Consider the following 26,420-nt stretch of genomic DNA (forward strand, 5'->3'; position numbering starts at 1 on the left):
GTTGGGTGCATGTTGTGTTTCAGACGGCTGAGTGAGGATGTGTTTCGGACTGTTGATTGTGGTGTGTTTCAGACTGTTGTCCGGGGGTGTTTTTCAGACTGTTCAGTGGTGGTGTGTTTTGGAGTGTTGATTTTAGTGTGTTTAGCACTGTTGAATGTGGGTGGGTTTTAGACTGTGGAGTGGGGGTATGTTTCCGACGGTTGAGTGCGGGTGTGTTTTGGACTGTTGAGTGGAATGTGTTTAGTACCGTTACCTTGGGGGGGGGTGTTCAGACTGTTGAGTGGGGGTGTGTTTCAGACTGCTGATTGGGGTTGTTTTGGACTGTTGAATGGATTGGGTTTCAGACTGTTGAGTGGGATGTTTCTCGTACTGTTGAGTGGAGGTGTGTTTTGGGCCGTTGATTGGGGTGTGTTTCGGACTGTTGAGAGTGGGTGTGTGTTTTAGACTGTTGAGTGAAGGTTTTATGCATTTGCACTTTTGACTGGGTGTGTTTTAGACTGTTGATTGGGGTGTGTTTTGGACTTTTGAGCGGGTGTGGGCTTCAGACTGTTGAGTGGGGGTGTGTTTCAGACTGTTGTGTGGGTAGAATTTCAGAGTGTTGAGTTGGGGTTTGTATCGGACTGTTGAGTGGGGGAGTGTTTTGGACTGTTTATTTGGGTGTGTTTAGCACTGTTGAGTGAGGGTGGGTTTTAGACTGTTGAGTGTGGGTGTGTTTCGGACTATTAAGTGCAGGTTTGGCATTTGCACTGTTGAGTGGGGATATGTTTCGGACTGTTGAGTTCGGGTGTGCTTTGGACTGCTGAGTGGGGGTGTGTTTTAGACTGTGGACTGAAGGTTTTTGTGTTTCGGGCTGTTGAGTGGTTTGTGTTTCAGACTATTGATTGTAGTGTGTTTCGGACCGTTGAGTGGGGTGTGTTTTTTGGACTGTTGTGTTTCGGAATGTTAATTGGGTATGTGTTTCAGAGTGCCGAGTGGGGGTGTGTTTCGGACTTTTGAGTGAGATGTGTTTCGGAATGTTGATTTGTTATGTGTTTCGGAGTGCCGAGTGGGGGTGTGTTTCAGGTTGTTGATTGGGGTTTGTTTTGTACTGTTGAGTGTGGGTGTGTTTCTGATTGTTGTTTGGGATGTGTTTCAGATGGTTGTGTGGGGATGTGTTCCGGACTGTTGATTGGAGTGTGTTTCAGACTGTTGAGTGGTGGTGTGTTTCTGACTGTTGATTGGGGTTTGTTTCAGAGGGTTGAGTGGGGATGTGTTCTGGTCTGTTGAGTGGAGGTGGGTTTCAGACTGTTGATTTGGGTGTGTTTCTGACTGTTGTTTGGGATGTGTTTCAGACGGTTGAGTGGGGATGTGTTCCGGACTGTTGATTGGAGTGTGTTTTGGACTGTTGAGTGGGGATGTGTTCTAGTCTGTTGAGTGGAGGTGGGTTTCAGACAGTTGATGTGGGTGTGTTTAGCACTGTTGAGTGTGGGTGTGTTTCTGACTGTTGTTTGGGATGTGTTTCAGACGGTTGAGTGGGGATGTGTTCCAGACTGTTGATTGGAGTGTGTTTTGGACTGTTGAGTGGGGATGTGTTCTGGTCTGTTGAGTGGAGGTGGGTTTCAGACTGTTGATTTGGGTGTGTTTAGCACTGTTGAGTGGAGGTGGGTTTTAGACTGTTGAGTGAGGTTTGTGCGTTTGCACACTTGACTGGGGTTGTCTTTTGGACTGTTGATTGTGGTGTGTTTCAGACTGTTGAGCAGATTGGGTTTCAGACTGTTGAGTGGGATTTTTTTGGTACTGTTTAGTGGAGGTGTGTTTTAGACTGTTGATTGGGGTGTGTTTCGGTCTGTTGAGTGGGGGAGTGTTTTGGACTGTTTATTGGAGGTGTGTTTCAGACTGTTGATTTGGGTGTTGTTCTGACTGTTTAGTGGGTGTGTGTTTCAGACTGTTGATTGAGATGTGTTTTGAACTGTTGAGTGCGGGTGTGTTACGGACTGTTGAGTGGAATTTGTTTAGTACTGTTGGCTGGGGGTGTGTTGGGAATGTTGAGTGGGGGTGTGATTTAGACTGTTGAGTGAAGGTTTGTGTGTTTGCACTGTTGAGTAGGGATGTGTTTCAGACTGTTGATTGTGGTGTGTTTCGAACTGTTAAGTGGAGTTGTGTTTTCAGCTGTTGATTGAGGTGTGTTTTGGACTGTTGAGTAGGTGTGGGTTTCAGACTGTTGAGTGGAGGTGTGTTTCAGACTGTTGAGTTGGTAGTGTTTCGGTCTGTTGACTGGGGTGTTTTCCGGACTGTTGAGTGGGTGTGTTTTTTGGACTGTTGATTGGGGTAGTGTTTTGGACTGTCGAGGGGATTTGTGTTTTGGACTGATGATTGAGGTGTGTTTCGGACTGTTGAGTGGACGTGTGTTTTGAATTGTTGTGTGCGGGTGTGTTTTGGACTGTTGATTTGGGTATATTTCGGACTGTTGAGTGCGTGTGTGTCTCGGATTGTTGAGTGGGGGTGTGTTTTAGACTGTTGATTGGGATGTCTTTTGGAATGTTGATTGGGGATGTGTTTCAGAGTGCCGAGTGGGGGTGTGTTTTGGACTGTTGATTGGAGTGTGTTTTGGACTGTTTATTTGGGTGTGTTTAGTAATGCTGAGTGGGGTTGGGTTTTGGACTGTTAAGTGAAGGTTTGTGCTTTTGCACTGTTGGGTGCGGATGTGTTTCATACTGTTGAATGTGGGTGTGTTTCGGACTGTTAATTGGGGTGTGTTTTTTGGACTGTTTAGTGAGGATGTTTTTCGGACTGTTGAGTGAGGGTGTGCTTCCAACTGTTGAGTGGGGGTTTGTTTGTGACTGTTGAGTGTGGGTGTGTTTCCGACTGTTGATTGGGGTGTTCTTCCTAATTGTTGAGTGCGGGTGTGTTTCGGACTGTTGATTGGGGTGTTTTTCCTAATTGTTGAGCGCGAGTGTGTTTCGGACTGTTGAGTGGGGGGTGTTTCAGACTTGTGAGTGGATGTGTGTTTCAGACTGTTGATTGCGTGTGTGTTTCGGATTCCTGGGCGGGAATCTATAACACCCTGTTGCCATCGCCTGGGGATACATACGGGGATTTGGACTCTGATTCCACAAACGAGCTTTGTGAGCCTAAGGGGAGGGGACTCTGAGGTCTGTCGAATCACCCTGCCAACTAGGAAGCCTCAGGGCTCATTCTCAAAGCAACGTCCGGAGGAGATTGAAACACCCAAATGGGTCGAAGTCCCCTCTGTTTGCAAGGGTTTAGAGGAGATCTTCAGCAAGGGAAGGGCTTCGACTATTCCACTGCACCGACCCTACGACCGTGCCATAGGCCTGCTGCCTGGTGCTTGTCACCCCACGGGGTCTCAGGCCCAGAGAGAAATGCAGTGGAAGGGTATAAAGGAAGCTCTTGCCCCAGGCTTCATTTGGCCTCCTGCCTCAACTGCTGCCGCAGATCTTTTCTTCATACAAAGGAAAAGTGGGAACCTGCGGTTACGCATTGATTACAGGGGATTAAATTGCATAAAGAATTTTCTATCCCCTTCTCCTAATGAATATGGCCTTCGAGATGTTCCAACGAGCAAAACCAGACCTACGAAGCGCCTACAATCTGGTCCGGACTGGTGATGAGTGGAAAACTGCATTCAATACACAGATGGGGCACTATGAGTACCTGGTTATGCCCTTCGGCCTTCTGAATGTTCCAGCCATTTTCCAGGCCTTTATAAATTACGTCACTGACTAGAGGGGGCCAAGAACCCTTTTATCATTTGGACTGACCACAAAAACTTGGCTTATATTCGGGAGGCCATGGGGCTGAATTCCAGGCAAGCCGGGTGGGTCTTAGTTCTTTAATCGCTTTGATTTCATCCTGACCTATTGACCGGGGTCGAAGAACCAGAAGCCAGAAGCCTTGTCCCGCCAGTTTGACAAACCAGATCGAGGGCAGCAGCCTACCTCCAAAATTGCCCCAAGCCAGGGTGGTACTGCCAATTTGTTGGGGGATTGACACTCTTGTTCGTGGGCCTAAGCACAGGGGAAGATTCCTAGGAACAGTTCTCTGGGTCGGCTGCTCGTCCCAAGTTCCGTCCCGTCCCAGCTACTCCAATGGGGGCATTCATCGAGAATGACCGCTCACCCTGGAATTGCCAGGACCCTCGAGTTTATCAAGAGAAGGTATTTGTGCCTGAAAAGAAGATCAGAGTATGTGCAGGCATGCAAGGTGTGCGCCTGGAACAAGAATCCCCATATCTGACCTCAAGGACCCCTCCACCCCTTACCTGGCACATGTTTCCATGGACTGTCACGGGTCTTTCACCATCTAAGTGGAAGATGGTCATCATGGTCATTGTCGACCGTTTTTGAAAAGCCTGCAAGTTCATTGCCTTGGAGAAGCTGCCATCTGCGGCAGAGACGGCCAAAATTGTCCTGGAAACCAGGTCTTCAGGATCCATGGGCTCCTGGCGGACATTGTCTCAGGTCGTGGTCCCGAACTTACTTCACATTTGTGGAGGGCTTTCTGCAAGCTGATGGGGGGGGGAACACCAAATCTTTCCACTGCAATCCAATGGCCGGGCGGAGTGTACCCACCAAGATTTAGAACGTATCCTGAGATGCCCGGCCTCAGAAAGACCTGATGAGTGGTGTGACCGTTTGATGTAGGCAGAGGTTGTATAGCATTCAGTGCACAGGATGTCACACATTTTGTGTGATGAGAGTCCTTCACAGCATTCTGCGGCGCGCAGGAAGCCGCTGTCTGAGTTTGGTTATGCGCCACCTCTCTTTCTGGGACAGGAGGCCGAGGTTGGTGTCCCTGTGGCCGGGAGTCTCATCTCAATGCTGCCTCGCTGGGTGGAATCTAGAAAGATGGTGCCCAAGTTCATCAGACCCTTCAAACTCCTGAGGATAGTAAACCCGGTGGCTTACACATTGCAGCTCCCCAAAACCCTAAAGATCAACCCTACCTTACACTTCTCTACTTTAACACCTGTCTGCACCAGCCCCTTAGCCCCAGCGCCACCCAGGTTTATCAGCGGGTAACAGGTCTTCACGGTGAGAAGACTTTGGACTCGCATACTGTTCGAGGACTTCAGCAATACCTTGTGAACTGGAAGGATTCGGACCTGAGGAGAGGCGGTGGGTGCCTGGAAAAGACACCTTGGGTCCGCTGTCATCCTCAACTAGCATTTCCAACTCTCCGAGCCCTGCAGGGCCGTCAGGAGTCGGCTGCAGGAGAAGCGGTCTTCTTATGAGATGCTCCCAGCTGTGCCAGCTTCTGCAATTTAGACGCTCTACCTGTCCGATGTATGGGTAGCTGGCTCGGCTCCTTTAAGGGTCCCGCTCATTGGCAATCATGTTCTGGGTGCCAAGAATTGAGAAATTAAAGAGCAGGTTTGGTGTTCAATCATAAGCCCAGTGGTGATATTGTCTTGTGTTTGTGTTGTGCTCTGTCCTCGACCTAGTTTGATACTGTGTTTCCACCCTAGCCTCAGATACTCCAGCATTTGGGTCTAAACTATCCCCGGCAAACACTCTCATCAAAGGCTCGAAGGTCCAAGTTAATGTCAGAGAGATGTAAACAATATATATCCTGAAATGCTTTTCTTTCGCACGAAATGTAAAGATCAGCAAATATGGTTCACAAGCCGGAGACAAAATCAAGCGATTGTATATGTAACGAAGAGGTGGGAAGAAAGTAACCGGTGTACAGGAAAGAGATTCTAAATTTGATCCTGGTGTTAAGTGAGGACTTCAGTTTAGCAGGCATGCCTCATTGCTGTCTTTCAACTTGAGGGTTGGAAGTTGCTAACATTTCCCACTTGCGAAGCACAAGGGTGACCTATATAGACCCCCTTCCCAATCAGGGTCATAGGGAGCAGGTGGTGGACGGTCGTACGAGATCACAAGTCCTGGTTATGCGACCACTGACGCCAGGCAATTTCTGAAGAGTGTTGATAATGGGTCGGGGGGGGGGGGGGGGTCACCCATCTTGTAAAGACACTGCCAGAAGAAGGCAATGGAAAACCACTTCTGTAGAAAAATTTGACGAGAACAATCACAGTCATAGACAATGATTGCCCATGTCATACAACACGGCACACGATGATGATGGTGCTATATGTGGGGTGGCATAGTGGTTTGCAGCATCAGTGACCCAAGTTCAATTCCCACTGCTGCCTGTAAGGGGCTTCGTATGTTCTCCCCGTATATTCCACGCAGCATCTCAATAAATAAATAAATAAATAAATAAATATGAAACAAACAAATGTTACAATCGTAGCTGCAGGCTTTCTTGTCAAATTCTGCATGTTAGTTTCTTTACCTCCTAGTTTGGATGGCTGGGTCAGAAATATAGCAACAGTCAGTTGTAACTCCTGCCTAGAGGTGGTGGCCCAGTAGCATAATAGTACTACAGTGCCAATGAGGAGCATTCAATTCCCACCACGACCTGCAAGGATTTTGTATGTTTTCCCCGTGACTGCATCGGGTTCCTCCGGGTGTTCCAGTTCCCAATGACGTTCCAAAGATTCACGGTTAGTAGGTTCATTGGAAGAGGGGTGTGGTTGGGCAGCGTGGCCTTGCTGGGCCAGGAGGGCCTGTTACCGAGCTTTAAATCTAAGCTGGCAGATTCAAAGCAACACACAAAGTGCTGGAGGAACTCTTCAACTGAACTGTTAAAGATCGAGATCCTTCCTTTGCACTTGAAACCCTTCATCTGGACTGGTTTCCAGCTCTGGTAGAATGGCAGGATTAGTTAGTTTGACACCTCCCATTAACCCTACACCCATCAGTATAATGCAGTAAGAATCAATGGAGCGAGAACAATGCACAAAATGCTGGAGGAACTCAGCAGGCCAGGCAGCATCTATGGAGAATAGAGAATCAGCGTTTCAGGCCGAAACCCTTCACACAAGTCTTGTGTGTTTACAATGGGTGTGACGAATCCATAACAAGGTGAACTTGTGTGGCAATGCTCCTCAGAAAGAAATTTGTAAAATTAGAGCGCCTTGGTAGGGTGGCTGTTAGCGCAACAGTTTCACAGCTCAGAGCCTTGAAGGTCAAAAATTCAAAGCTTTATTTAATATCAGAGAACGTATACAGTATATAACCTGGAATTTGTACTCTTCACAGACATCCACTAAACAGAATATACTATTAATGGTAAGACTCTTGGGAGTGTGGAGGATTAGAGGGATCTTGGAGTCTGAGTCCATAGGACACTCAAAGCAGCTGCGCAGGTTGACTCTGTGGTTAAGAAGGCATACGGTGCATTGGCCTTCATCAATTGTAGGATTGAGTTTAGGAGCTGAGAAGTAATGTTGCAGCTATATAGGACCCTGGTCAGACCTCACTTGGGGTACTGTGCTCAGTTCTGGTTGCCTCACTACAGGAAGGATGTGGAAACCATAGAAAGGGTGCAGAGGAAACTTACAAGGATGTTGCCTGGATTGGGGAGCATGTCTTATGAGAATAGGTTGAGTGAACTCAGCCGTTTTTCCATGGAATGATGGAGGATGAGAGGTGACCTGATAGCGGTGTATAAATGGATGAGAGGCATTGATCGTGTGAATAGTCAGAGGCTTTTACCCGGGGCTGAAATGGCTAGAATGAGAGGGCAAAGTTTTAATGTGCTGGGAAGTAGACAGTAGACAATAGACAATAGGTGCAGAAGTAGACCATTCGGCCCTTCGAGCCTGCACCGCCATTCTGAGATCATGGCTGATCATCTACTATCAATACCCGGTTCCTGCCTTGTCCCCATATCCCTTGATTCCCCTATCCATAAGATACCTATCTAGCTCCTTCTTGAAAGCATCCAGCGAATTGGCCTCCACTGCCTTCTGAGGCAGTGCATTCCAGACCCCCACAACTCTCTGGGAGAAGAAGTTTTTCCTTAACTCTGTCCTAAATGATCTACCCCTTATTCTCAAACCATGCCCTCTGGTACTGGACTCTCCCAGCATCTGGAACATATTTCCTGCCTCTATCTTGTCCAATCCCTTAATAATCTTATATGTTTCAATCAGATCCCCTCTCAATCTCCTTAATTCCAGCATGTACAAGCCCAGTCTCTAACCTCTCTGCGTAAGACAGTCCAGACATCCCAGGAATTAACCTTGTGAATCTACACTGCACTTCCTCTATAGCCAGGATGTCCTTCCTTAACCCTGGAGACCAAAACTGTACACGATACTCCAGGTGTGGTCTCACCAGGGCTCTGTACAAATGCAAGAGGATTTCCTTGCTCTTATACTCAATTCCCTTTGTAATAAAGGCCAACATTCCATTAGCCTTCTTCACTGCCTGCTGCACTTGCTCATTCACCTTCAGTGACTGATGAACAAGGACTCCGAGATCTCTTTGTATTTCTCCCTTACCTAACTACACCATTCAGATAATAATCTGCCTTCCTATTCTTACTCCCAAAGTGGATAACCTCACACTTGTTCATATTAAACGTCATCTGCCAAGTATCTGCCCACTCACCCAGCCTATCCAAGTCACCCTGAATTCTCCTAACATCCTCATCACATGTCACACTGTCACCCAGCTTAGTATCATCAGCAAACTTGCTAATGTTATTCTCAATGCCTTCATCTATATCATTGACGTAAATTGTAAACAGCTGTGGTCCCAATACCGAGCCCTGTGGCACCCCACTAGTCACCACCTGCCATTCCGAGAAACACCCATTCACCGCTACCCTTTGCTTTCTATCTGCCAACCAGTTTTCTATCCATGTCAATGTCTTCCCCCCCCCCCCTCCGCCGATGCCATGAGCTCTGATTTTACCCACCAATCTCCTATGTGGGACCTTATCAAATGCCTTCTGAAAACCGAGGTACACTACATCCACTGGATCTCCCTTGTCTAACTTCCTGGTTACATCCTCGAAAAACTCCAACAGATTAGTCAAGCATGATTTGCCCTTAGTAAATCCATGCTGGCTCGGCCCAATCCTATCACTGCTATCTAGATATGCCACTATTTCATCCTTAATAATGGACTCTAGCATCTTCCCCACTACTGATGTTAGGCTGACAGGACGATAGTTCTCTGTTTTCTCCCTCTCCCCTTTCTTAAAAGTGGGATAACATTAGCCATTCTCCAATCCTCAGGAACTGATCCTGAATCTAAGGAACATTGGAAAATTATTATCAATGCATCCGCAATTTCCAGGGCCACCTCCTTTAGTGCCCTAGGGTGCAGACCATCTGGACCTGGGAATTTGTCAGCCTTCAGTCCCATCAGTCTACTCATCACCGTTTCCTTCCTAATGTCCTTCCTTTCCTTCCTAAGTAGGTACAGAGGGGATGTCAGAGGTAAGATTTTTATTCAGAGTGGTGAGTGCGCGGAATGGGTTGCTGGCGACGCTGGTGGAGGCTGATATGAGAGGGTCTTTTTAGAGACTCCTGGACAGGTACATGGGGCTTAGAAAAATAGAGGCCTATGGGTAAGCCTAGGTAATTTCTCTCAGGTAAAGACATGTTCGGCACAGTTTTGTGGGCTGAAGGACATGTATTGTGCTGTAGGTTTTCTATGTTTCTAAAACAAAGAAACCCCATAGGATGAGTGATAGAAGCATCAAAGCCTCAAGGCCTTCCTCCCCTTCCCCTCCCCCACACACAATGCAAGCAACAGCAGAAGACCCCCAAACCCCGAAAGCCCTTTACTCAGTTGCAACACCATCTGTAAAGAGACTGACTGTTCTCCCCATGATTGTGTGGGTTTCCTCCGGGTGCTCCAGCTTCCTCCCACAGTCCAAAGATGTACCCGTTAGTAGGTTAATTGGGCATTGTCTTTCCATTAGGCTCGGGTTAAAGGGGTGGGCTGCTCGTTGGGGTAGAAGGGCCCGTTCTGTGCTGTATCTAAATAAATCAAAATAAGTGCAAAGGGGTACTGGAAGTAGGAGAAAAGGAGGAAGATTCTCGAGGGTTTTTACATAGACTATGTTCAAAGTTCAAAGAACATATTTGTCACCATATACAACCCCGAGATTCGTTTTCTTGTGGGCATTCACAGTAAGTACAGGCTTCCCCCGCTATTCAAAGGTAGAGTGTTCCAATGAAACCATTTGTAAGCCAAAATGTCAGAAAGCGAAGAAGCAATTTCCATTAATTCATATGGGGAAAATTTTTGAGCCTTCCCAGACCCGAAAAATAACCTACCAAATCGTACCAAATGACACATGAAACCTAAAATAACACGAACATATAGTATAGTAAAAGCAGAAATTATATGATAAGTATACAGCCTATATAAAGTAGTAAAGCAGTATGTACGGTGTAGCTGCAATCAATTTAGAGAAAAAAAATCGGCACGTACACGCATGCGCACACAACAGCCCGCACAAGGCTTCATTGTCATGGTCTTTCTTGGGGTAAACACATGTATAAAGCGGGTGTCTCTTTTTTTTGTAAAAGCGAAAATCCTCTTTGGTTAGTGAAATCAGGTACTAATGTAGGTCTTTCGTAACAGCGAGCTGTCGTAAAGGGAACGTTCGAAAAACGGGGGCCACCTGTACAAAGAAACACAATAGAATCAATGGAAGAGCACACCCAACAAGATGGACAAACATCAATGTGCGGAAGACAACAAACTCTGCAAATGCAAAAAGAGAAAGAAAAACAAACAAAATAATAACTGAATAAACAATTTATATTGAGAACATGAGATGAAGAGTCCATGAAAGTGAATCCATTGGTTGTGGGATCATTTTGATGATGGGACACGTGAAGTTGAGTGAAGTTACCCCTTTGGTTCAGGAGCGTAATAACCTCCTGAACCTGGTGGTGTGAGTCCTGAGGCTTCTTTACCTTCTTCCTGATGGCAGCAGCGAGAGGGAGCATGACCTGAGTGGTGAGGGTCTCTGATGATGGATGCTGCATCTGTGTTTCATGTAGTTGTGCTCAATGGTGGGAGGGGGGCTTTACCTGTGATAGACTGGGCTGTGTCCACTACTTTTCCATTCGAGGGCATGTAAAGTGGTCAAGAAAGGGGTGTTGTTCATTCATTCTGTGCCGTGTCATACGACGTGGGTGATCATGTTCCTGAGATACTCAAACTACCCTATCTGGCACCAACAGTCATTCCATGGATCACTGATGCACCATCAGTGACTCTCGGACACGTGAGGTGAGATAGGCTTTTATAGCTGGAAGAGAGCAGTCAGCAGCAAGGGCCCACCACACAACATCCTGGAGACTGAGGGAGGAGCAGTGCCTCCAATCGCCTTTATACCGGGGTCTGTGGGAGGAGCCACAGAAGCAGTCAGCGGAGGGGGGCGTGTCCAGACAGGTATACTAGTTCACCACAGTGGGTGATCATGGCCTTTCCATGACCATGACTATTCTTGGCAATTTTTTCTGCAGGAGTGGTTTGCCATTGCCTTCTTCTGGGCAGTGACTTTACAAGACGGGTGACCCCAGCCATTATCAATACCCTTCAGAGATTGTCTGCCTGGTGTCAGTGGTCACATAACCAGGACTTGTGATCTGCACTGGCCACCTGCTCGTACGACCTGCTCCCGTGGCTTAATGTGACCTTGACCGGGGTGGGAGGGGGTTAAACAGGTGCTACACCTTGCCCAGGGGTGACCTGCAGGCTAGCGGAGGGACGATGCACCCTACACCTTATTTGATAGAGACGTAACTCCGTCCTGTCGCCCATGCTGGGGAAGAGATACATGGTGGGGCGGGTGGTGTTGAACAATCTGAAAAAGGAGTCTGGAATTAGGAATAGATTACAGGGGCAAGATGAAAAGTTGAAAAGAATGTGTAAACAAGAAAGAGAAGAAAATGAAGGCATACATCTTTGTAGTGCTTTTCACATCCGTTTCAGTCACCGTTGGAATGCAGGGAATGCAGTAGCCAAGCTCCAAAACAGGAATGCGATAATGACCAGATATCCTGTTTTCTTTTAGAAATGGTGATTGAGTGATACATCTTGGCCAAGACGCTGAGGAGAACTACCCTGCTTCTCTTCAAAAGGATGCCTTGTACATCTGAGAGTGAGACAGCTGAGATCTTGATCTACCCATTTGATCTGAACTCTGACAATTGGGAGAGTGCGCCGTTCCCTTGGTTCTGCACGGATGGATCACCCTGGGGTTCAGGAATGAAACTGGAACCCTCATTCTCTCTGACTCAGAGGCTAGCAGGCAGCTGATTTAAGCACTGTCAAAAGCACAAAGCACTTCACACAAGCATTAAACACACGAAAAATGCAGGCAGTGAGTGGGGTACTGTACAACACAGCTCTAAAGAGAGAGAGAGATATATAAGTCAGCGAGAGTCAGAGAGAGAGAGAGAGAGTCAGCGTGAGAGTGAGAGAGAGAGAGAGAGAGTCAGCGTGAGAGACAGGGAGGGAGAGAGAGAGTCAGCGTGAGAGACAGGGAGGGAGAGAGAGAGGGAGAGACAGAGAGAGAGAAGAAGTTAGTGAGAGAGGGGTGGGGAGAGAGAAACAGAGAGAAAGAACAAGTCAGAGAGACAGAGAAATGGCAAGAGATGGAGGGAGAGAGGTGGAGAGAAACAGAGACAAGCAAATAGAGAGCGAGAGAGAGAGAAAGAGAGAAGCAGAGAGAAATAGAGAGACAGTAGAAGAGAAAGTGAGATAGAGAGAGAAAGAGAGAAGGGGAGAATGAGGAATACAGAGAGAGGAAGAGGGAGGGAGAGAAGGAGGGAGAGGGAGAGAGAGGCAGAAAGAGGAAGAGCAAGAGAAAGAATGAGAAAGGGAGAGTGACAGAGAAAGACAGAGGGAGAGAGGCGGTGAGACACAAAGATGGTCGGAGAGAAAGAGAGGAAGTAAGAGAGAGAGAGAAATGAAAGATGGAGGGAGAGGGAGGTATGGAGAGAGAGAGAGAATGAGAGTGACAGAGACAAAGAGATGGAGAGAGTCAAAGATAGTTGGAGAAAAAAAGAGAGACGGGGAGAGAAGGACAGGGAGAGAGGTAGGGGAGAGGGATGGGAAGAGAAAAATAATTGAATTGAGTGATTCTAACAAGGGAACAACAGTTAGAGCAGGACTGTTCATAATGTCTGTCAGGTTTGTTAAAGTAACTCTTTTAACTGAATCAATGGAGGTGCCTCCTCAAGAAAGCAACATCTGATATCACCACTTGGGCTGCTCCCTCTTCCTGCCGCCACTGTCCGGTGGGAGGGACAGAAGCCGGAAGCTCTGTACCACCAGGTTCAGGAACACTTACTTTTCCACAGCCATCCAGTTCCTGAACCCCTGGTTGTGTTTCAGGGGTGGGGGGGGGCATCCAACATGGCTACATAGCGACGAGAGTACCAGCAACCTGGGTTCAACTTCCATCGCTGTCTGTCTGTAAGGAATTTGTATGTCTCAATTTAACAAATAAATTCAAAATAAACCCTAACGTTACCTTGGCAAAAAAAAACCCAGACTATCTCTCAAGCTACCATGGACATGGGTCTGTCTTTTTGATATAGAGCAACAGAGTGCTTCGGCACAGAAGCGGACACAAGCCACCTCGTGTGCACTGAACCAGGAGCCTGGCCCCGTCAGCCCGCACTAACGTGACTGTCATGATCTCTGCAGGCCTCTGGGTCTTGCTGTAGAATGGAGAGCTTGAGCACCTCTATTTACTAATTGTTAACTCTGCCCCCGCCCCTTTCCCCACTGTCTCACTTCTCACCCTTCTCACTGTCTATCACTTCCCCCCGGGGTCCCCTCCTCCCTCCCTTTCTCCTCTGGTCCACTCTCCTCTCCTATCAGATTCCTTCCTCTCCAGCCCTTGACCTTTCCCACCCGCCTGGCCTCACCTATCACCCTCAACTAGCCTCCTTCCCCTCCCTCCACCTTTTTATTGCGGCTTCTTCCCCCTTCCTTGTCAGTCCTGATGAAGGGTCTCAGTTCAAAACATCGACTGTTTATTCATTTCCACAGATGCTGCCTGACCTGCTGAGTTCCTCCTGCATTTTGTGAGTGTTGTCCAAGAGCAAGTGAGGCTGATAAACCATGTTATTCTTGTTTGTGAACTTGTGAAAGGGCAGTACAAATTGATAAAATGGAATGGCCGCGATCAGTAACTTCTGTGCTGGGAAGTGAGATCCCAACGTCAGTGCTTGGAAGCTTAATTTGAGTTGCTAGTAATAATGTAAATGTCACAGTTGTTGCTAAATCAAATAGCTAGCATAATAAACTTCTGGCCTGTGCTAATTTAAAGTTGCATTCACATGGATTAATATGTACAAGCTGGAACTAATCTCATATTACTCACAAGTAATGTGTAAGCATTGGTAGTATTTTCCAAGCAGCTTCGTCCAAGTCCCGTAAGCAGGGATTTAGTTCTGGAATGTTTCAATGGTGTCGGGTTGGCAAAATCCAGAATTTGACAGGAACTTGATCCTGAATGCAGCAGTTTGCATAGATATCAGTGGCTCTGCATTTACAGTCTAGCTTTCATTTCAATAAGCAATAATTTTTTTAAAAAGTTTTCATTTTCGGGTCGTGTAGCGGTTAGCGTGATGCTGTTACAGCTCGGGGTATTCCGTTACGGAGTTCGGAGTTCAATTCCGGCATCATTCTGTGAGGGGTTTGTACTTTCTCCCCATGACCGCGAGGGTTTTCTCTGGGTGTTCCGGTTTCCTCCCACAGTCCAAAGGCATGTGGGTTAGTAGGTTAATGTGTAAGCTGCCTTGAGATTAGGCTAGGGTCTAATAGGTGGGTCGCCGGGCAGTCCGGCTCAAAGGGATGAAAGGGACTATTCCGTGCTGTTTCAGAATCAGCATCAGGTTTAATAGCAATGGAAAATGTCATGAATTTGATAACTTTGCAACAGCAGTGCAATGCAAAACATGGTAACCGGGGGAGGGGAGAACTGTGAATTACACTAACTATATATACAGTATTCAGTTTATTTTTGATATGCCAAGGACATGGCCTTCAGGGTTATAAACGGGATCTTGTGGCTCTGGGGATGTGCTGATTCTAGGCCGGTGCCCCTGACTGAGGCGTCGCGGGAGAACACAGACCGTAAGGAGCAGCGGGTTAGCTGCCGTGGGTTGTGTGTCCAGAGAGCTGCAGCTTCCTGGGGCCGACTCACGGGTCGCAGAGCTCGGAGAAAACGAGGCAGCAGACTTTGACCATCGTAAATCAGTGAGTTGTTTGTTACACCTCCCCTCTCGCTTTCTCCCTTATTCGGGAGAGAGAGAGAGAGAGAGATCCAGTGGTATGTCGAATTGCCGAGTGAACGAGGAGTTTTTGGGGTACTGCAAGTCTGCGTCTTTATTGATGCTCGCTGCACGCTTGAGTGCTCGGTGGGGGGTGACGATGCTTTTTTGCTGGTGGGGGGAGGTGTTTGTTGCCTTGTTGCTGCTTGTGCGTGGGAGGGGTGAGCTGGGGGTGGGGTTTGCGGTTCTAACGTTTAACGGTCATTCATTCTTCGGGGCACTCCTCTGCTTTTGTGGATGTTTGCCAAGAAAAAGAATTTCAGGATGTATATTGTATACGTTTCTCCGACATTAAATGTACCTATTGACCTACCTAGCGCAAAAATAGAAAATATTAGTGAGGTAGTGTTCATGGGTTCAACGTATTACCCTGCCTTCTGAGTTGGATATAAAAGATCACAATTAGAGCCAAATAGCATGGAAACAGGCCTTCAGCCTATAGTTTCCATGACAACCTTTCTTCCCATCTCCATTAATCCTATTTACCTGCACGTGGCTTATGGCCTACCATGCCTTGGCAATTTAAATGCTGGTCTAGTACTTTTTAAGTGGTTGGCACGGTAGCTTAGCAGTTAGCACCATTGCCTCACAACACCAACGACCACCGACAGGGGTTCAATTCTCGCTGCTGTCTGTAAGGAGCTTGTACGTTGTCTCCATGACCGGTTTCCTCCGTACGATTAGGGTTAGTAGTTCAAGTTCCTCTGGACCATGGAGCACCCACAAAGCATATATCACACACAGCATGTAAACCAAAATATTACCACATATAAGTTCATAAAATATCACTCAAAACACACGTGGGTCACAGGTTAACAGTGGTTGTTGCCCATTGTGACGATGTGAGAAAAGCTGTGCGGGAGTTTTTAAACTAGAAAAGTCGTTTCACTTCTCTCAACAGAAGTCCAGGTCCAGGAGTATGAACAAGCGTCACAAGCTGGGATCTTCCTAGGGTGCAGTGGATGACCGTGATGTCTTCTGTGCCTTGTCATGTCCTTCGCTCTACGTGGGCCGTTGCAGTACCGCTTTCCTGGCTGTTGGAACTCACTGCAGATCTCATCCGCCTACTCTGCCGGAACTGACCGCATGCTGGGACGGGCGCGTCCCTATCTCACCTGGTATGAGGCTGCCGGTTAGCCTCACCTGGTTTAGCCCGCCTGTCGAAGCTGTGTACTGGCGGGGTGGGGGGGGGGGGTGTGGCTGCTGTCACGTGCAAACAGCAACATGGAGCCACAGGTGAGAGCTGAGTGTGCGGTGGGGACCACAAGTGAGTGAGCTCCCGGGAATGGACACGACAAGCCCCTTCACCAGAGGTGCTTCCCCTCCCTGGACACCCCATACACCCCAGAAGTTAGCAGTAAACAGCCCACTGTGCTGGTGCCGAGACCTCGCTGGCGGCAGGGTAACCTGAGGGATGAAGTGTTATCTGGCCTGGCAGTCCTTGTCCCAAGGCATCTGTACTTTCCTCCTGATGGTAGCGGGTGAAAGAGATTGCGGGATGGGTGGTAGGGATTCTCAACAATGCTTCAGGCTCTGCTCTTCATATACAATTGCTCCCGGGAAATGCCACAAATGGGGGGGGGGGGGGAGGGGGGAGACCCCAGCGTTCCTCTCTGCAGTCTTTACTATTCTGTTATATGTTGCAGGCATGCCATATTGGTGCCGGAAGCAGGGCGAAACTTGTGGGCTGCCTCCCAGCCAGCGCACGATCTTTGGACTGTGTTGGTCGTTGATGTGAAACGACATGTATTCCGCTGTACATGTGAAAAATAAAGGGAATCTCTGAAGATCGCGAGAATCTCTAGCTCAGGGATTGCGTTCTGGCTTCCAGCTCCCCTCTTGGTGAGAAAATTCCTCTCTGGATCCTTTTCAAGCTTCTTGATCCTTACCCTGAGCCTCTGACCTCCTCTGCTGTGTCGTTTGGGAAAAATTTATTATTTATTTATTTAACGATCCGGCACAGAACAGGCCCTTCCAGCCCAACGAGCTGCACCGCCCAGCCACCCAGATATTTAATCCTATTCTAATCACAGGACAATTTACAATGACCAAGTACCCTACTCCTCCAAGAGGACCACAAGGGGTTTGAGGCTTGCGTGCCTCAATGACCCGGAGAGCTATGCTGGCTGGACTCAGGACCTTGTGCTTTGGCTCTTGGTTGTGTTCTGTACGGGGTTGGGGTGTTAGTAGTCATCTTGACGTTCATTTTTGTGCAGAGGGTGGGTCCGATGTTTTTCTACGAACGACTTCCATGGTTTTCTTCGTTTCATGGCTATCTGGAGAAGATGAATCTCAGGGTTGTATATTCTGAAGACATGCCTTGACAATAAATGAATCTCAGAGCCTTTGAAGACAGGAGATCAGGGAGATCTGGTATTCAGGCCGATGTTCATTCCTCAACAGCATAATGATCCATTTCATAGTCCCTTTCTACTTTTGGGCGATTTTTGAACCAGGCGGCCTGCAGGTAGAAAACACTGAGCTGAACTGTACTGAAATATGCCTTTTGATTTTGGGTTTTGTATTCTGCGTTTTCACTCTTTTTTTTTGCTGGTATTTGCGTGTGAGGGGAGGGGCATTGAAGTTTGACGTTTTTCTATGAATGTGTTGGTTCCGTGGTGTCTCTTTGTTCTGTGGCAGTTTGTGGAGACGAGGAATGGCAGGTTTGTACACTGCATTCACACTTTGATAATAAATCTACTTTGAATCTTGAATCTTTAATATAGAATAGAACTTTTTTGGCATTGCTCAAGATGACGAGGTTGTGGTGCTCCTCCAGTCCTTGCAAAATAGATATCTACAATGCATGCAGTACAGCTTAATTTTTAAAATTCCCATATTTACAAGCAACAAGTGTCTTTGAGAGTCCGTAACAAGAGTCTTTGAGGGGATTGGCATCAAAGGCAATTGGCAAGTCCAGTCAGGGGATTGGCATCAAAGGCGATTGGCATTATTCAGCTGCACAGCAGCCCTCAGGAAGGAGCTGTTTCTTGGCTAAGATGTTTCTATACCAGATGGCAGGGGATTGAACAGATAGTGCCTGGGTTGGGGTGGGTCTTTTATGATGTTACAAGCCGCCATAGGCATTGAGAGTTGTTGTAGATAGTCTCTGAGTCCAGTATTTGAGTCTCAACGACGTGCTGAGCCGTCCTGATCTCCCGTTGGAGTGCTTTGTGATCTGTCTTGCTGCAGCTAGAGTCCCACACCGTCATTCCCTACGTCAGGATGCTCTCTGTCACACATCGCTGAAAGGTGGCCAGCAATTTTTAGGGTAGGTCAGATCTCCTTAAGCGCCTCAGGTGTTATGGTCACCGCTGTGTCTCCCTGCTGTCCAGGTTGTTCACCTCCAAAAACTGGAAACCCTTTCCACTTTTTCCACACAGAAGATCAAAGCTTGAGTCAGCTTGTTCAGAGGCTGGAGGCAGGATGTCTGTCAGTCTGCAAGTCCACTAGTCTACTGGAAGCTGGAGGCCCGGAGACGGCCTGACCTGGGGTTGGAGGCCTCTCTTTGTACGAGTGGGGGGCATTGGGGGGTGGTAAGGGTATCGTTCTGTTGCTTTGTTTATTGTGTTATTGTTGTTGTTGTTGCTTGTGTTGTACCAAACACTGTGTATATGCTATGCTGCCGCCATAGCGTGCCCGCTGCCCCCAGCACATCTTCAGGTTGTGTTGGCTGTTAACACAAGTAACACATTTCGTTGTATACTTCGATGATACGTAAATGATTTTGAATAAAGGAGGCCATCCGGCCCATCAATCTTCACCTACAGGAAAGAAGTAAATAAGGTTGAAAGAGTACTGAGAAAATTTACAAGGATATTTCCAGAACTTGACCCTAATAATAAGAATAGCCCTTAACTTGGCAGTGGAGTGATCGGGGCACCGTCATGACGGTGTTTCCGTAGCGAGCTATTCTTGTTTTTACAAGGCTGAGTTGCTCGCTCGACGCTCAACCCAATTTGGATTTGAACTCGGGAACCTTTGCTCCGGAGTACGGCACTGATATTATTGCACCACCAAGCGGGACCGACCCTTATAAGGAAAGATTGAATAAGGTAGTGTTCTTGGATTCAATGTCCATTCATAAATTGGATGGCGGAGGGGAAGAAGCTGTTCCTGAATCATTGACTGTGTGCCTTCAGGCTCCTGTACCTCCTCCCTGATGATCGCAATGAGAAGAGGGCACGTCTTGGGTGATGGGGGTCCCTAATGATGGATGTCACCTTTTTGAGGTTTTGCTCCCTGAAGATGTCCTGGATACTACGGAGGCAAAAGTCCAAGATGGAGGTCACTGGGTTTACAACTGTCTACAACTTATTTCGATCCTGTGCCATGACCCCACCACTCCTTTTCAGAGAGTGATGCAGCCAGTCAGAATACTCTCCACATCTGTAGAAGTTCGTGAGTGTATTGGTGACGCAGTAAATCTTCTCAAACTCCAGATGGAATATAGTCGCTGTTGTGTCTGCTTTGTAGATGCATCGACATTTTGGCCCAGGATAGATCCTCAGAGATGATGACACCCAGGAATTTGAAATTGCTCACTCTTTACCCGATGGGGACTGGAGTATGGGCGTAGGGTTTTGCAACAATACTTTGGACTCTTCATATATAAAAGTCCACGTAATTGTCACAAATGGGGTGTGATGGGGAGGAGAGACCCCAGTGAGATGTCAATGTCTATGTGACACTCACAGATGAGCCTGGCTCATGAAAGGAGCGATAAAACCCGACAAACTTTTCTTTGTGTTTAAAGTCTGTTGCTTTCAGGACTTTTCTATCTCCTAAGCAAGAAGACAAGGCTGGCCTCTGTCATGCAATCATGAAGAGAAACACACCAGTGGCTCCGCTTCATTGGGAGTTTGAGGAGGTTAGGTATGTCACCAAACACAGATTCAAAGTACATTTATTATCAAAGAATGGACAAATTATACAACCTTGAGATTTGTCGAGGCCCACCCTCAATGCGCAGAGGAAGAGAGAAAAAAACACAAATCAAGGGAACAATAGAAGCCAGCAACAGCATTCTGAACTAAACTGAGTCCAGAGATCCGATTCCCCAGAGGAGCCCGTAGTAGGCCGAAGCCTCAGTCTTGGTTAATTAGTGGGGCCAATCACCGCAAAGCTCGCAGGCACAAGGAACAGCAGCCATGGCAGCCTCACAGTCTTAACACTGTGGAGAGAGGAGTGAACATCGCAGGACAGCAAGTAAAATTGGCCCGACACCCTGCCTTTCCAGTCTTTCTGGGCCCGTGTTTAAATTGTCCAAACAATGGATCATACCTCTCATTAGGACCTGCGGTGAAATGCTCTGGGCCCCAGCCACACTGCCCGGCGATTCGTTCCAGGATAGATCTTGCTGCCCAGCCCGAAGCCGTTCTCGACCACTCCAAGTGGGATTGGTGCTTAGAGCAATCCAACCTTGCACCTGGGTTAGTTGGACGGGCACTGAAACTCCTCTGCCTCAACCCCTCCTCCCGGATTCACTCACTCCATCAGTGCCAATTTTACAACGCACCAGCACAGCTCATCCCTCGAACTCGCTTCGCTTTCCCTCACCTCTTCGTTGTTTGTGGTGAAAGTTTACCACAATTTGCTTCAGGAAGAGTCTTATTATTAATGTTTTTAGTCAAATTTCTTCCCTTTCGAACTACCAGCGGGTGTTTGCTCGCTTCCAGTAGTGCCATCTTAAACCAGAAGGAAGGCTCTGGCAAATTTCTCCAGATGTACCATGGAGAGCTTTCTAACTAGTTGTTTCCCTGTCTGGCATGGAGGGACCAATGCAGAGAACTGGACAAAGCAATACTGAGTTGTAGACTATGCCTTTAAATGATCCCTTATTGACACACAGAAAGAGTGGCTGCACTAGGTACAACATTGTGCGATATCTATGCATGCCATTTACAGGTCAAGAGATGTTCATCTAATTCAGGGGCTAAGACCATAGGACTATAAGATATAGGAGCAGAATGAGGCCATTTGGCCCATTGAGTCTGCTCCACGATTTCGTCATGGCTGATCCATTTTCCCTCCCAGACCCAATCTCCTGCCTTCTCCCCATATCTCTTCATGCCCTGACTAATCAGGAATCTATAGACTTCTGCCTTAAGTACACCCAATGACTTGATCTCCACAACTGCTTGTGTCAACACATTCTACAGACTCACCATCCTCTGGCTAAAGAAATTCCTTCTCACCCCCATTCTAAAGAGATGTCCCTCTACTCTGAGGCTGTGTCCTCTGGCCTAGACTCCCCCACCATAGGAAACATCTTCTCCACATTTACTCTATCGAGGCCTTCAGCATTTAATAGTTTTCAATGAGGTCACCCCTCATTCTTCTGAATTCTAAGTAGTGATGAGCGTGCTGTAAACGATATTTGTAACAACTGTGATGTGATATGAAAACCTCTGTGATTTCTATTGGTGACAAGTCACAGTTACTTACATTCGTAATTGAAGGAAATATTACATTTCAATTAGAGGTTAGTGAAAATAAAGACTTAAAGTTAACGGATTTCCCTGGAATGTATCCAGAGAATCAGAATCAGGTTTATTATCACCGGTATGTGATGTGAAATTTGTTAACGTAGCAGCAGCAGTTCAATGCAATACTTAACAATGGATGAATGAATAAATAAGTTATAGTATACGTATATTGAAAAATGTGCAAAAACAGAAATGACAACTATTAAAAAAAAGTGAGGTGATGTTCACAGGTTGAATGTCTAAATTGGATGGCAGAGGGGAAGAAGCTGTTCCTGAATCACTGAGTGTGTATCTTCAGGCTCCTGTACCTCCCCCCTGATGGCAGAGGGGAAGAAGCTGTTCCTGAATCACTGAGTGTGTGTCTTCAGGCTCCTGTACCTCCCCCCTGATGGAAGAGGGGAAGAAGCTGTTCCTGAATCACTGAGTGTGTATCTTCAGGCTCCTGTACCTCCTCCCCCATGGTAGCAATGAGAAGAGGGCAGACCTGGGTGCTGGAGGTCGTTAATGATGGACGCTGACTTTCTGAGACACCCCCAAGGGGTCAGTGGACCCCAGGTTAAGAACCCTTGATCTAATTGCTCAGGTCTCACTGCACGGCAGTAAAGTGGTTAGCACAACGATTTTCAGTACAGGTGACGTGGGTTCAATTCCTGCCACTGCCAGTTCTATTTGTTTAACTGCCTCCCACTCTTGCTACTCTTGCGAGGTTAAATGGTCATTGTAGATTGTCCTGTGATTGCGGGGTAGTGTGGCTTGAGAGCCGGAAGTGCCTATTCTGCACTGTATCTCAATAAACAAATCCTTCCAGCTGTAGATTGCAGTGAGGAATGGCGAATTTCACTGAGAGCTCCATGCTCTTTTCTCCTAACTCAAAGGCGCTGTGTGAAAAGAATTCGGAGAATGTTTAAAATTTTAATTTGTCCTTGGGGTATAGAGGAAGCTGGCAGCCCCACTCCGAGCTCTGGTCATCAGTTCCCCTGAGGGATTAGAAGTACTTCTTGCTTTGTGCTGACATTGTTATTCTGTTACGACTGAGTGGCTTAGTAGGCCAAATCAGAGGACATTAAACTCAAACTGTAAAGTTGAATTAGAGCCATGTGGGTGGACCAGGCTGTGTAGAAGAGCTTCATACGTATCCTGCTGCACAGTAGCGAAGCAGTCAGCACGACACTTCACAGTACCAGCAACCTGGGTTCGGTTCCCGTCATTGCCTGTAAGACTTGACTGGAAAACCCAACACCAAGGCTGTTTACGGGGAGGGGATGAGCAGACTCTACTTTCTAAGGAAGATGAGATCCTTCAATGTGTGCAGCAGGACTTTGGAGATCTTTTCCGGTCTGTTGTACTGTGTGCAGTCTTTGCGGCTCTGTGTTGGGGAGCAGCATTGGTGCCGGTCATCCTAAAGGACTAATTAAACTCTTCAGAAAGGCTGGATCTGTCCTTGGCTACAACCAGGACTCTTCTGAGTTAGTGGTGGAGAGTAGGTCATTACGGACGATCTGGCACGTTCTCTCCATGACCTACTGAATAAGCAGTGGAGCCCCCTTTCGAAGAGACTCACTCAGTTCCCCTATCACAAGGATCGTCACAGAAAATCTTTCCGACAAGTGCAATAAGCAAATACAACAGTTCATCTCTGTTCAACAGGAGAGCACACATTATAGTACGATAGTCTGTTCTATTATTTCATACATTATTATTGTAAATTATTGCATTGTTTCCTCAGCACTACCTACCCCTCCACCTATCTTCATATCATCTGCAAACTTTGCCACAAAACCATCAAATCCATTATCCAAATCATTGTCAAACAATGTGAAAAGTAGTGGTCCCAATACTGACCCCTGAGGAACACCACTAGTCACCGGCAGAAAAGGCCCTCTTTATTTCCACTGGTTGCCTCCTGCCTGTCAGCCATTCCACTATCCATGCCAGTATCCTCCCTGTAACGCCATAGGATTTTATCCCGTTCAGCAGCCTCAGGTGTGGCACCTTATCAAATGCCTCCCGAAAATCCAAGTAAATGACATCCACTGCCTCTCCTATGTCCAGACTGCGTGTTACTTCCTCAAAGAACTCCAAAAGATTTGTCAGGCAAGATTTCCCTTTACAGAAACTATGCTGACTTTGACTTATTTTATCATTGGTCTCCAAGTACCTCAAAACCTTATCCTTAATGATAGACTCCAACACTTCCCCAACCACTGAGGTTAGGTTAACTGGCCAGTAATTTCCTTTCCTTTGCTTTCCTCCCTTATTAAAGAGAGGCTCAGCTCGACATAGTCCGGCAGACGGTTTTGTAAGATAACTTCCTCTGGAAGCAATCAGGAGCATTTTATTAAATTAAAGGTGGTGCGTAAATGCAAGCTATGTAAATTGCTATGGAAATGCAAGGTATGGAAATACAGGGTATGTAAATACAGGGTATGTAAACGCAGGGTATGTAAACGCAGGGTATATGGGTACTGGCTTGTTGCCAGTTTTGGATTCTTACTGCATTGGAACATCACGGTTTGAATTAGTTCCCTTAAGTGTGCAGGTCAATGACCAGAACTGTTGCTTGGAAGCTTAGTTATTGTCATCTGTGGGTTGATGGGTGACACCACTGCCTCTAAGCTGGAGGGCTTCGCAATGACACCCCGCCCCCCCTGCCGAGTCCAAAAGGCCAGAAGATACATAAGAATTATGCCACTGGTCCCATCAGGTCTGCTCTGCCGTTCCATCATAGCTGATTTATTATATTATCCCTCTCAACCCCATTCTCCTGCCCTCTTCCGATAACCTTTGATGTACCGACAAATGAAGAACCTATTAGCCTCCGCCTTAAATATATCCAGTGGCTTGGCATCCACACCTGTCTGTGGCAATGACTCACCACCCTCTTGCTAAAGAAATTCCTCCTCATCTCCGTGCCAAAGAGGATTCCTTGTATTCTGAGGCTGTGACTTCTCCCACCACAGCAAACATCCTCTCCACTTCCACTCTGCCGTAGGTCTCTGTTGATCCGGGCCAGGTGTTGTGCCGTAGCTGTCCAGATACACAAGCCATGGAAAGCAAGCTGTTGCCCATGTAGCAAGCTCCCACTCACGTGTCTGATGAACCCAAAGAGACAGTACAGACCAATACAGTTTGGCACCAGTGACATCACAGGAACTGACCATCAACGTTGAATTCAGTGTAGGACCACCTTAAGGACCCTAGCTCAGGATATTCCCTAGGGGTTTACTCCCAGAGCCTTCCTCATGAGTGGGTATAGATGCAAGGCAGAGGAGGTTTGAGGTCAGAGTTTTCCTTCTCTGAGATGAACTGCCAACCACAGCTGATGAGCCCCATCTGTCTAATCTAGGCCTTTGGATATTCAATAGATTTAAATGTGACCTCACCTTCCCACCATCTCCCATTCTTCTAAACTCCAGTGAACGCACGTGAGGGAGGAGGGATTTAAAACAGCTAATCCTCTGATGAACTTCTGTAGCTGTGTAGTGGAGAGTGTATTGACTGGCTGCATCACAGCCTGGTATGGAAACATCAATGCCCTTGAAATGAAAATCCTACCGAAAGTAGTGGATGCAGCCCAGTGCATCACAGCTAAAGCCCTCCCAGCCATGGAACAATCTGCATGACATGCTGTTGCTGGAAAGCAGCATCCATCGTCAGGGACACCCACCACCCAGGACATGCTCTCTTCTCGCTGCTGCCATCAGGAAGAAGGTACTGAAGCCTCAGGACCCACACCACCAGGTTCAGGAACAGTTATTACCCCACAACCATCAGGCTCCTGAACCAGTGTGGATAACTTCACTCACCACCATGAGCCTCAGATCCCACACCACTAGGTTCAGGAACAGTTACTACCCCACAACCATCAGGCTCCTGAACCAGTGTGGATAACTTCACTCACCACAAAGAGCCTCAGGTCCCACACCACCAGGTTCAGGAGCAGTTATTACCCCACAATCATCAGGCTCCTGAACCAGTGTGGATAACTTCACTCACCACAATGAGCCTCAGGTCCCACAACACCAGGTTCAGGAACAGTTATTACCCCACAACCATCAGGCTCCTGAACCAGTGTGGATAACTTCACTCACCACAATGAGCCTCAGGTCCCACAACACCAGGTTCGGGAACAGTTATTACCCCACAACCATCAGGCTCCTGAACCAGTGTGGATAACTTCACTCACACAATGAGCCTCAGGTCCCACACCACCAGGTTCGGGAACAGTTATTACCCCTCAACCATCAGGCTCCTGAACCAGTGTGGATAACTTCACTCACCACAATGAGCCTCAGGTCCCACACCACCAGGTTCGGGAACAGTTATTACCCCAGAACCATCAGGCTCCTGAACCAGTGTGGATAACTTCACTCACCACAAGGAGCCTCAGGTCCCACACCACCAGGTTCAGGAACAGTTATTACCCCACAACCATCAGGCTCCTGAACCAGTGTGGATAACTTCACATCCCACAATGAGCCTCTGGTTGCACACCACCAGGTTCAGGAACAGTTATTACCTCACAACCATCAGGCTCCTGAACCAGTGTGAATAACTTCACTGATCACAATGAGCCTCAGGTCCCACAACACCAGGTTCAGGAACAGTTATTACCCCACAACCAAAGGGGATAACTTCACTCAACCTCACTTACCCCCTCATTGAAATGTTCCAACAACCAAAGGACCCACTTTCTAGGACTCTTCATCCCATGTTCTTGATATTTATTGCTTATTTATTATTATTGCTTCTTC

The 26,420-nt window shown here is 47.3% G+C and overlaps 1 protein-coding gene and 1 long non-coding RNA gene across 6 annotated transcripts in view; one reads left to right on the top strand and one right to left on the bottom strand.

Annotated features, from left to right (window-relative positions):
- Window positions 1–8,792: 8,792 nt before the first annotated feature.
- Window positions 8,793–26,420, bottom strand: part of zgc:85932 (uncharacterized protein LOC405875 homolog) — a 118,725-nt gene continuing 101,097 nt past the window's right edge. The window contains exon 20 of one of the 4 annotated variants that reach the window (XM_059985039.1): window positions 8,793–10,500. In XM_059985039.1, coding sequence (XP_059841022.1) covers window positions 10,346–10,500 — 155 coding nt within the window. In that variant the 3' untranslated portion in view covers window positions 8,793–10,345. Of the gene's footprint in view, window positions 10,501–13,210; window positions 13,309–26,420 lie in introns of those variants that run through there. The other 3 variants (XM_059985040.1, XM_059985046.1, XM_059985045.1) reach the window with 3 other exon arrangements.
- LOC132402253 (uncharacterized) lies at window positions 15,123–24,909 on the top strand. Of its 2 annotated transcripts, none has more exons than XR_009514857.1 (3): window positions 15,123–15,214; window positions 16,080–16,296; window positions 16,825–24,909. It is a non-coding gene; the product is annotated as an uncharacterized LOC132402253 (long non-coding RNA). The 2 variants fall into 2 exon arrangements; XR_009514858.1 differs by having other exon boundaries at window positions 15,147–15,177.

The sequence above is a fragment of the Hypanus sabinus genome, chromosome 11 (assembly GCF_030144855.1).
Source record: "Hypanus sabinus isolate sHypSab1 chromosome 11, sHypSab1.hap1, whole genome shotgun sequence".
Taxonomy (NCBI): Eukaryota; Metazoa; Chordata; class Chondrichthyes; order Myliobatiformes; family Dasyatidae; genus Hypanus; species Hypanus sabinus.